Source organism: Odontomachus brunneus, unplaced genomic scaffold (assembly GCF_010583005.1).
Source record: "Odontomachus brunneus isolate Ranch 3 - 2012 unplaced genomic scaffold, Obru_v1 Obru_scaffold_058, whole genome shotgun sequence".
Classification (NCBI taxonomy): domain Eukaryota; kingdom Metazoa; phylum Arthropoda; class Insecta; order Hymenoptera; family Formicidae; genus Odontomachus; species Odontomachus brunneus.
In genome coordinates, this window is record NW_022639508.1 from 596,052 (window position 1) to 608,288 (window position 12,237).

The 12,237-nt window shown below is 48.9% G+C and overlaps 1 protein-coding gene across 3 annotated transcripts in view; it reads right to left on the minus strand.

The window, feature by feature from the left end:
* LOC116845846 (uncharacterized protein KIAA1522-like) overlaps window positions 1-12,237 on the minus strand; it is a 280,571-nt gene that overhangs the window by 231,139 nt on the left and 37,195 nt on the right. For all 3 annotated transcript variants that reach the window (XM_032819006.1, XM_032819008.1, XM_032819005.1), the window contains one exon: window positions 2,637-2,773. In XM_032819006.1, the coding sequence (XP_032674897.1) occupies window positions 2,637-2,773 (137 nt within the window). The remainder of the gene's footprint in view (window positions 1-2,636; window positions 2,774-12,237) is intronic.

Sequence of the window (12,237 nt, forward strand, 5' to 3'; positions counted from 1 at the left end):
ACAGACAGACAGCCGCTCGGCCGCAGCGCGGCTTTCGTACACGGCCGCGGGGATTACGCTTATAAATATATTCAAGGCCCATTATGCGAGCCCGGGGACGTTGATAACGTAATAATGAGGGCGTGGGCTAATGAGACGCGCGCTGAAAACTCATCCCGTAATCGCGATTGACGTCGAGATCTTACCCCGTCAAGCGCACGACGGCTGCCTCCTCCCGTCTGTCTGTCGTATCGCCTTTGTTATGCTTCGCGATTCGCCTGGTCGATCTCGAAACCGCGGGATATCGCACCGCGCGCGGTTTGTTTTCACCGCACATTAAACAGAGGTACTGGCGGATCTATAAAAATAAATATTTCCCGAGAGAAGACATCCATTATCATACGTTCACGTCTGCCTCTCGTTGCCGTCAATGACATTTCACGAGCGATCTGTGTTTCCGCATTTACAAATATATTTTTAATTACGTCTATCTATAACGACGCTTGGCATCGCGTCACTTGTATTTCATTTCCTCAGGTTACGCGTTTGACGTAAATCTCTCGTAACCGTCCCACGCACTACTCTCTATTCTTCCGTTAAAGTTCTCACGTCACTTGTAGCGTTGCGCTACGTGTTTTACCCATCTCCTTGAATTTCTATAACGGTCTTCGCTGTCGACTTTTCTTTCCTTTTCCCCTTCTGCTTGGGTGAACGACGACAACGTGCCGCTGCTATTGTCAAGGCGTCAGCCCGCATTTACTCCTTCTTCCCGACACGCGATGACATTTCGCGAGCTCTGCCTCCACCTCGATTATTAGTAGCGACGATATCATCGTTATTACTTTTAACATAACCGTCGCCACGGCGATACTGTTATTACCGTCATTACTACCGGTGCACCGGCTGCACGTCCGCCTATAATTGTACTTTATCTCCTCTGCTTGAAATCTCCTCCTCGCCAAGGTCGTAATAAACTCCTCACGCGCCGCGGCGTCCGCGATGCCCGCTTCCCTACGTTCGCCCTGCCACCGATATAATGCTACCGTGATGTCCCTACGAGGAGTCTCGCTCCCTTCCCACCCCCTGACCCTTCGCGTCCTCTGTTCCATCGCGTGCTTCCATCAGGATACCGACGGGAGTCGCGACGTGGAAAAGGCCGCGGAGGAGACACTCGTTTCACTCGAGAGAATCGGCGCGCACACACGCTACGACGACTTGTGTATACGCGATATACGTCCCGCTTACGCGCATCCGTGCCTCTAATTACCCGGGATGAAGACATCACGGCGACTCGGCGGACTCGCCGTTCGTTCCCCAACGAGAGCGAGCGAACGCGACGCGATGCGCCGCGCCGCCGTCAAAGGAACGAATCCTTTGCGTTTTGTTGGCCGATATTTCGCTGATTATTTATTGTCGTTACGAGAGCGCGCGGCCGATCATTATCGTCGTGTTTATAGCATAGACGGGCTCATTACTCCTAATAGCGTTCGTATCCGCGCCATCCTCCGTTCCCTTCGTGCGCGGATTAAGCGTGCCGGGGATCTCTTCGCGGATTATTCCGCGCACGTCCGCGAGATCGTCACGATGATTTTTCGCATGAATCGCCCCCGTGAATTCGTTCTCGCTGCTTTGAGCAGGTATGCGTGCACTAACGAAGACTCGAGGTGTATCTACGGTACATTTGAGCGGACGAGCCTCTGTTCCCGCATAGATAGTCTTTCTCTACTCGCGCGTGACGCTCGATAATGCCCGAGAAGTATCGACGAGCACCGACCGATTGTTGCGCCCCGTTGATCCTTTAATCGATATTGTGCAACTATAATAACGCACGTGCAACTATAATAACGCACGTGCCGTTAATACCGTACAATTTTTAACGCTTGACCGCACGTATCTCGAGAGACACACGGTGTGGTCCGTGTCGTTATCGCGGATATTATTTCATAGGTGGGCTGATAAAGACATCGTCGGATTTAACGATGGGTGCGCCGACAAATTTTCTCGCTCGCGATACAATCGTTATGGCGGACGTAAAAAGCTTCGGATGGGAGAACGGTAATTTGGAATAATTAACTTTATAGTATTTTTTCAGCGGAGAATAATATTCGGGTGATCTCCGAATCAAGTCAACGCACGCGCGTCGACATGGGACCGCGATATTTCGTATTTGAAGATAATTTCAAGTTCTCCTTCGATAAGGACCAGTCTTTTATCTTGTATTGTTACACAGCGAAATACTTTCACTTCGCAGATGAGCAAAACGCTCAAGAGAGGACAGAAGGGAAGAAACCGAGTCGAAATTTTGATTCAACGTTAAGTCCAGAAGATTAGACTTTTAGAGATCTAGATTTGAAGACGGTGTGACAACAAAGCTAGGTGAAAATGAAAAGAAAATGTTGCCAAATTGAATTTAAAATGGAACTTGCGGTCCAAAAAGAGTTACTCGTGGCACAAATCAATACTTGCAAGACTTAAACTAAAGCAAAAAATATTTGAAAATTCATTTGTGGCGTACAAAGTTTATTTCGCAAAAGTAAACTTTATTTTATAACAATAAACTTTATATCCGGTGTGCAAGTAGATTCAAGGTTTCGACTCGGGGAAATAACACACAGGCTGAGAAACAATTATATAAATATTCAATGCATGCGACTCACCATTATGACGTCTGCTCTTGGAGGTGCGCAGGTGCTCGATGATGGAGCTGAGAGGTTTCCGGCCGACACCGCCGCCGACACCTCCCCAACTCCAAGGGGAGTCGCGCTCCGAGCCGTCCGCCAGGTTGTCACGATCCCTGAAATCAGAAAGCAAATGGAGAACGTTATTAGATACAACAAGGGGAACACGTGTGTCTAAAATCGCGCAAGGAGAAATCTCGAAAACGTGGAGGGAACGCGCATCACACACCAGTCGCGAGAGAAACGGAACGCTTCCTCGTCGAGAGCGTGGAATGCCGATCGCGGTGACGTATCGGTGATCGATTAAACGATATCGAAGCCGCTGACGGGTAAATGAGGAATTAAATAAATAGCCGTATTAGTGAGCGCATTACAACGGCGCTACACGCGATCATGTAAGATTATATGTAATTACATTATTACATATAATGTAAGCTATATGCAGTTACGTGAATCACTAATTACAGCACGCGTCGTGCTAACCACCTTATTTTCTATAATTGGAACACACGAATGTGCACGCGCAATGTAGGCGAAGGACAATAATTATGCTATAGAATAAGTGTATCATCTGCATGATTTCGTCATTAATAGCAACAGTGGGCGTTTGTGCCTCGCAATTATTGAGATTAAGAAAAGTTGTGCGCGCGCAACTAGAAACAAATTATGCGTTATATATTTACTTGGCTCGCACAGGGTTTCCGTGAAAAAATTTGCTAACAAAGCGCCGTGCGATCGTTATCTTATCGTTGCAGAAAAGTGTTGCCGCCGGCGACGAGGCCGCCACCGATGGCAACCCAGAATTTCACGGAGGAGAGTTCATTGTCACGTAGGCATGCCACGCGAAATTAAGCAAACCGTTACGAACCGGTTCGATCCCGTTTGAAAATAGAGCTCGGCAATGACGACGCGCTCGTCAAACTAATGCGCCGTCGCTGCCGCGGACGTGCAAGAAGCCAGCTGATAGCACATACACACCGCGATACATGTAATTAGATAAAACGATCGCGTACGATACACGCTACAATGCGCAACGACGGGGACAGAGGAGGGATCGCCTGCGCGAGGCGTTACAATCAATTGAACGACCGGCAAAGTTAGATCTGTAATGACACGGTGTAAAACAGCGCGAGAAGCGAAAGAGAGAGAGAAAGAGAGAGAAGGGGAGACTAAGGAGAGGAGAGGCGAGGGGCCGGCGAGGCTTTCTTCCCGAGAATTCCGCGCAATTCTTTCTGGCGCTTCGCGTGACAGCCGATAATCACGACTGGTAAAACCTCAATTATTTGTGCTGCGCGTATATGGGGGAGAAAAAGTATCGCCCGCCGCCCAGATTGAACCCGGATGTCTCTCGCAGGTGCTCATTAAAACCGCGCGTCCGGCATGTCTGATAAGCGTTATAATTAAATCGGCCGATTTCGTAAGAGCAACGAAACGAGAATCCGTCCAAGAAGCTGAGGACGCGATGCGGCGCGACGCGGCGCCGAGTCCTCCTGCTGCTCCGGCCAGGACGAGTCATCAACATCACAGCTCCGCGATCGGAATGACCGATCGCCATCTTTCTAGGCTTCTCCGACAATTCTCGCATATCATGCCAGCCGGTCCGGTAAGCGCCGTATCGAAGGCGTCAACAAACGAGCGGCACCTGCGCGTGTTCGCGCGACTAAGCACGAACGATGGATGAGAGGAGAGAATGATCGACGAGCGGGTCGACGACAAATTTCTAACGACGTTTCGTTCGCCGACGACTTGCGCGTCGCGACAACGAGTCGATAAACTCATAAGCAAATACCGCAAATTATCGTCCTTTGCAGCAAGGCTCCCCACTCAGACAGCTCGTTAGCTGGGCCGACGCCGAAAATAACGCTACCGCGTAGACTAAATAGACGGATAACGCCCGTTGGCAGACGACTAGCTGAGTGAGGAAGTCACGCGAGACACTTACTTGTAATTTTGTTCTCATAGCTTCATGCGACTTTATTAATAAATCTTCCCCCTTCATGTTATATGCTCGCAAACAAACAATCCTTATCATACTCGCTACTACAGTTTATATGAAGGTCTCTCTCCAAATAGACCTTGTATTTTTTTTACGCATTATGTAACACGAATCGAATTTTCATTCCTATTTTGCGCCTAAACTTTCTAATATCTGTATACTCTGAAGAATCAGTATATGTATACATATGGAAACTGAAATCCTACTTAGTGCTTCCAAATGGCAGCAAACGTACAAAATGCCACATGTAGATTCTAAAGAGAACCTTTCAACAAAACTAATAGAATTAAATAGAATAGTAGGCGTTAAATGGAATATTGGGATCGAAAACAGGATGAAAATTTCGAGTCAGAAACAGACACAATTGTTGCAACACAATATGTATGACATAACATATATCGTTCTAATAATTTAATAACACGGACATAGGTAAGCGAGATTTCTTGCCCGAAAAAAAATTGTCCGATCTCATGGGACAAATTCAGACGTTATATCGTAATTCATCGTGACGGGATCAACGACCCCGCCCGCCGACGTCGAAGAGATCGAAATCGCGGTCGGCTGTCACCTTCGTGAGGAGGATGCGAGGTGTCAACGGGTTCTCGAGCCTTTAAGCAGCGCGGATCAGGACCCCGCGTATTTTTATTCGGCTTTCCCGCATGCGGAGAGTCGAGGCGCTCTCGCTCTGGTCCGACGAGAGCACACACTCGATCCGCGGCGGACTTATGGTTAGGTCAGCTTACAACCGGATCGGATCGATTCCCCCGTGACACGTATGGCGGTGTCGCCCGTGCATTATAGAGGCCCCGAGTCTCTTCGATCGCGTTCCCTCGGCCGAGGGAGAGACGGGCCCGAGTTTAGAATTCCCGCGGATCGTAATACTCAAGCGGCGACGGCGACGACGGCGGCGACGAGAGGGACGCCCGGCGAAAACCGTTACCGCGAAGTCGTTAAGCCTCGTCGTTAAGTCGATTATCCGCAGCCCTTGACGACCAAGATCTCGCATCGAGTTTCCTTCGCTGTTCACGATCCGCGAATCGCGCCGCCCGCTCGTCGTCGTCGTCGTCGTCGTCGTTGGCGGTATCGTGGTCGCCATTGGAAGCGTTTGCACGTAGTGCTTGCCGAAGTGAGAGAACGAGCTATATAGAGGGAGATTCCCCGTAGATTCCGTTTTATTGATCGCGCTCTAAAGTGGCCACTGGCGATATCGCGGTTTAATATAGTGTTAATCTCCGGTGCTACGGGGAGTTCGTACGATCGTGCGTTTATCGACTGCCGGCTTCCGCACGGCTGTCAGTTTACTCGACGCGCGATCGCGGAAAGTTCATTACAGATAGGCGAGATTCAGTTAGATACGAGTATTTATAGGCAGAACACGCGTCCCCCCGCCGTGCAAACGCGACAATGGACATAGAGCGACGGTGAAAATGATTTTTCTTCGAATTGAAGTACGTTTCAGAGATGGAGATTCAGGGAGTAATTTTGCTGGTCGCTGATATCAGAAGGGGATCAGGAAAGTTAGAAAGCACACTATACGATACTATACGATACTACACGCCGGGGTATGTCCGCGCACAAGCGAGCGAACGAGCAGATGCCGGATTGATCGCGGAGCGGTAAATTTTGCCGGTATAACACTGGTAGCTAGAGAATAATTAATTAAGAAGAACGATGACTTAAAACGGGCCATCAAAGAGCCGAGTGGTTATCTCCTGGCTGGGGGATAAATACTGCAATATATATCCTGTCATAAATTTACCGGGGATACGACGAAAAAGAAGGCGAAAGAGAAGGAAGTCAAAGATGGCGCGGACGACCCGATGCAGCTTACCACCTGTCTCTTACGGTGCCACTCGAGCTGTAATTGCCGAAGAGAGAAGAAGAAGAACGTCGTAATCACCATCGTCGTCATCCTCCTCCTCCTCGTCGACAGCGCCGACGAGAAAGACGACCACGACGGCGATCACGACGACGACGACGACGACGACGACGACGACGACGAGGACAACGACGATGACGATGACGACGACGACGACGACGACGACGAGGGTCGACCCTCTTCGAGAAAACTAAGCACCGCAACACAGCGGCCCGGCACTCGAGTGCTGTAGAGTGTCATCAGCGGCTTGCAACGGCGACGACAACGGCCGACAGTTTTCGCGAGAAGCCGAAGACAGACTCGCAAGCGTGTTTGCCATTACAAACCGGCGCACTCGACTCGGGTAGAAAAGATTTGTCGAGGTTGCCGCACGCTCACCGACTCGCTCTCGGGGACATCGCTCGGTAATAGCGCAAAGGGACCATGACGTCCACACTGGACTTACGAAGATGCATTATCGTCCGAAAGTCTCGGAACGGAACGCATTAAGCGCGAAAGAAGAGAGAAACTACCACGCATCCCGGCTCTCTTTCCCAGAAGCATCAGCTAAAGTTGAGTGAAGTTCAGCCGAGACTTGCTTTCCGTCTCGGAATCGAAGAAGAGAAGTTACTCGAGAAACGACAAGCGCTCTCGCTGGGATAATTACCTCCAACGGCCATTTTTCAATTCGCTACGATAGTCGGTTAATCGCGACGGGGTAAAACGGTACGCGCGCTCTTGGCAGCAGCTGAGCCTTCACATCGACTTTGTGATTTCTCGATGCTTCTCGAGTCTCCTGGTCCCACTGCTGCGGAAGCCCGGACTCATCACGTCAAAAACGACAAAATGCGTTCTATTAAAGTGAATCAATGAAACATTGAAAGCAGTGAATATACACTGATTTGCAGTTATAAGTATAGCACTGAAACTGCTCAGTGCTATAATTATAAATAATATCAGTGACTATTCGCTGATTCATTTTAAGAGAGCGTGTCCAAAATTCTGGCGCGCTATTTTTAAGCGAAAAGATATTTGTATGAAAAAACACTTCAGATCGTTTAAAAATAGGAGAAAACGTCCAGTAGTCGGCATTCTTGCGCAGATATTATAAAATATTAAGGTGTACATGAGAAAAAGAATAAACAATATATAAACAATAATTGCTAAATAATTAAGGAATAATTAATAAATCCCTTTGCACCTTACTACTTGATAGAATTCAAGCAAGGATATCGAAAACTGTAATGAGTACTGGCTGCTGAACGTTTTTTCCTACTTGTAAGATGCTTCGAAAGCTACCCCCTTTTTCCCTTGACAACCAATGAATAATCGTAAAATTAACATGATATGCAACCTTCCTCTTTCCTCATGAGTTTGCCACGTTAATTGTAAGACTGGTTATTGACTGTCAAGGGAAAAAGAGATAGTTTTCGGAGCATTTGACAAGCATGCTTAAGCGATCTCAAGTGTTCTTTCATACAAACATCTTTTTATTTGGAAATGACATGCAAGAATTTTTTTTGCCATACATTCTCTCGCTTCTGACATCATCAATTCAAGGTTCCGCAACAATAAGACTAGGAGCCTTAAAAGAGCCATTCACCGACCATTCGGTAGGCGCGGATTCTCGTTTTCCTTCCTTGCCGCCGACGCGCGGCGGATATATTTCTTGTCGCCGCGAGAGAGAAAAAGAAAGAAAGAGTGAAAGCCAGGCTTTAATTAATTAAAATGCGCCGTAACGAGCGACGGTTCTTTGTTCCACGAGGACACACGAGCGCGCGCACCTCGACATTCGGATTCCTTGGACGCGCAGTGGGAGTCGAGAGCGCGGCTACGAATGAATACGCCTTCCTCAAATAGGTACCCGGGGAGCTCCCGCTGGTAACAGCTGCGAGCTACGTTGGGATCGGCGTGTTTCAGCGGGACGAACAAATCTCGCCGCGGATCCCCTTCGTGACGTAGAGAATTACGATCGCGCCTACGACCGGTTACGTGCGGCCGGTTAATACCACTCGCGAGCTTTTCGTCGTAAACCCGTCGCGATCAGGGTGTAGGAGTAGGGAATTAATCGAAACGAAGCGCGCCTTAAGCACCGAAATAAATTATTTCATCTCGTGATTCCCTGAAATTTGCAAAATCACGTCGTCTCCGGGCCCGATTAATCGTGCACTTTGTCACGGAATTCTTTATTCGGAGCGAATTAAACGTGTAACGCGCAACATTCTCGTGTAACGATAATCGCTGAATATTAAGGTGACCAGACATCCCGTTTTTACCGAAATAGTTCCGATTTTTCATCCTTTGTCACGAATTTTTCTCGAATCCTGTCTGGAACGCCGACTTGTCCAAACCGTTCCGACTTATTTCAGTTTAGAGAAGGATTCTTAAAGTGTTTCTGATAAAGAAAGACTTTCTCAAGGAAATTCACAGCTCTGGTACATACAGTAGCTTTGTTTCTTCTGCATTTTAAATAAGAATAACAACAGTTTCATTAATAATAATCTCCACATTAACAATAATTTCCATTTTTACTGTATGTAGCAAGCCTTCATTGTTATTTAATTATTTTTTATATGCATATAAATAATTTTCAATAATTTTTTTACCCCTCCCTTCATTTCACACATTTACGAAGTGTCCCGAATTTGAGGCTGGGAAATCTGAACACTTTGTAAGAATGCGAGTCTCCGAAGAGAGATTCTCGAGCTATTCGCGACTCGCGTCCAGGTGATCAAAGTCGCAACGGGTCGCGCAATTCACGAGCCAACAACTGCATGTGAGAAATAAATACACAAGCCGCGGCGAATTGCATCTATCGTGGCTGCATGCCGCGATTTCGTAACGTCTAATTAATCCTGCACGCATCAGACAGGTATGCAATGCACTGCCGTCGCATAAACTATACCACCCGCGCTCGATCGCGATCGCGAAGACAAAAGCACCGGTTTCGAATCCACTGAAGCGACTACCAAACAGGCCGATCGCGGGAGCCTTGGAGCAAGTCGGCCGTAAATCGAGTCGGTGTTATTCGCGAGTAGCGGGCGATTAGCAGCACTCGCGCGAGCACTCGCGGCCCATTGGCAGCGTGTAACCGGCGAAACCTTTTCGCGAAAGCTCACCCGATGAGTGCTGGGGCCGATTCAATGCGTTCCGACTGTTACAACGTGCGCAAAGGTGCGAAAGAATCTGTCTGTTGTAACGATTTTAATTTGCATTGTTCAGTAATCATCTCGAAGAAAGCGTGTCAAAATGTATAGCCTATTGGCTATGTTTGATCTCAAATGAAATATAGTTACCCACAATGAATAAAAAAAACCAGCAATTAAATTAAAAAAATACATCGATTGACATTATCAAAGTCGATGAAATCACGTGTTATCCGCTGTATAAAAGTTCATGAAGGCATAAATTAAGTATCAATATCTAAACCAATATTGGGCATTAATCGATGAAAATCTTGTTCGACTAAGATAATCTTGTTCGACTATCAGAATTAATCAATCGCTATATATGTATTCACGAATGATTTCACTGGTGAGATTAATTACTAATCAGTGTATAATCAATCGAGTTTGACTAAAAATTAATTTTCTCAATCGATGAACTTACTCGTTATTTTATATGTGACGATTAATTGATTTCGATTATAGATTCGCCGATTACTTTGGTTAAAGAATATTTTAATCGATCGATGTCCCCAGCGCTGATCTAAACGCGGTCACCGCCACCACTACGACGATGCGTCGCGGGCGGCAACTTTGTAGAAAATCGCCGATGTATCGCGAAGACGCGTTTCCACTTGGAGTCGCCACTCGGTGGAGCCGACCGCGACTGTTGTCCGGCGACGAGGAGAACGCTATGTCGACACGATATTGTACGAGTGATCTCTCGGAATCGGCATGTAATTAGCTGACCCGATAGGGTACCAGCTGGCCGACGAGTGCGCGCGTTAATGTGGCTCTAATGTCGCGAGGCCCCCTTCGCGCCACTCTGCGCTAGCGGCGGCTAGCCTTTTAGAGTAACACACGAGCCTTTTCGACGTGGTGCATACGATCTACGCTCTCCTTCCATCGCGCCGCTGTTGCACTCCTGGACTCGCCGCTCTTCTCGCCCGTTAGAGCGGGTGCGCGCGCGAGCCGGTTGTTTCGTGATTTTTGCCGCGCGGCTCGCCGAACGAGAGCTCACCTGGACGCCGCGTCGAAGACTCGGGACAAAAAGCGCCGCAAGTGTCGCGTTCTCTGAGATATTTTTACGTGCCGACCAAGATTCTATGTGGGCTAAGGCCGGTCGTGCAAAAGAGAGCCGGATCTTCCTGCCTTTTGTGAAATAACAAACGTTACGCGAGCAGCTGGTTTCCAGCGTGATTTTTCAATTTTCACCGCTTGCGATTTGATGCATCGGCGCGTCGATGCGTCGCGATGGGAAATATCGAGAATGATCGTCATGAGATCGTCATAAGCGTCTCAATATCGCATCAGTCGGTCGCCTCCGCGAGATTCATTCGGGAGCGTTTCGAGCTCCTCTTCGGCTTCTGCGTCGGGAATCTGTCCGTCACGGCTGCATGATGACGTGCACACGCGGCTTGCGAAATATCGCTCTTCACCGGTAGATTACAGCGAGCCGCACGGCCCGGCAAAGAGAAAAAAGAAAGAAAGAGAGAGACGGTAATACCCGGGGACGGTAGTGCGCGCCCTTCTGAGGAATTATCGTCCTCGGGTTCGCCGGAGCGCGCGCCTCCGCGGCGCTGGTTGGCAGATAAAAAGCTACCAGCCCGGTGACCCGCAGAGACGATGACGAACGTGACGAGCGAAATAATCGCTGGCATCGATAAGGCAGGTAATCGAGGCAAGGGTGGCCGCGGCGGCCTCTCACGAGGTTGCCTCTCATCAAGGACGCATTAAGGAAGGACTCGACGGACGTCCCGTAGGGAAGGGGTGAGAATGCGCCGCTACCGCGGAGGAAGGACAACATCGATCAAATCGTCCGCGGATCGTTTGGAAGCCCCGAGCCCGAGGAACGAAACTCAAGCGGGAGTGACTGATCATCGCGCAGGAGTCAGAGAGAGAGAGAGAGAGAGAGATAGAGAGAGAGGAAAAGAAGAAGAAGAGCGCTCCGCTTACTTCTTCGCGGGAAAGTTTTTAATTGGTGCAAATCGTGATGAATTCCTCGATTTCAGAGTGCAACGCGCGTTCGAGGTCACAGAAGTCAGCGAGAAACCGAGAGCGCGATACACTTCAGGCTCGTCTTCGGGAGGAGCGGCGCGGAAAGCGTTTCGCGCGTCTCCGAGCGCGAGCGGTCACGTTTGCGGAATGAATCGCGGCGGCAAGAAGCGTGCGCGATGGTCTGCGCGCAAGTACGCGCTCGCTTCCCCGAGTGCGATATTCGCCGTATCAAATTTTGTATCGCTTTCACTGTGACTTTCTACAATGTTGCCGTGGATAACGTGGCGCGCACGTAACGGCCGACACGACCGCGAAATGATGGACGATCGACAGTTATCGCCGGAACGATCTCGGTAGGAAGTGCACCTGCCGAATCGGGGTCATGGCCGCCGGTTTTGCGCGAATTCAATGCCGCCCCTTTCTCCTCACGGGAGAAAGGGAGGCTCGCCTCGCTTTGCTCTTCCCTTCGCGCGGGTCCGAAGTTTAGACGGGCTGACATCGGCTCTCTCTCTCTCTCTCTCTCTCTCTCTCTCTCTCTCTCTCTCTCTCTCTCTCTCTCTCTCT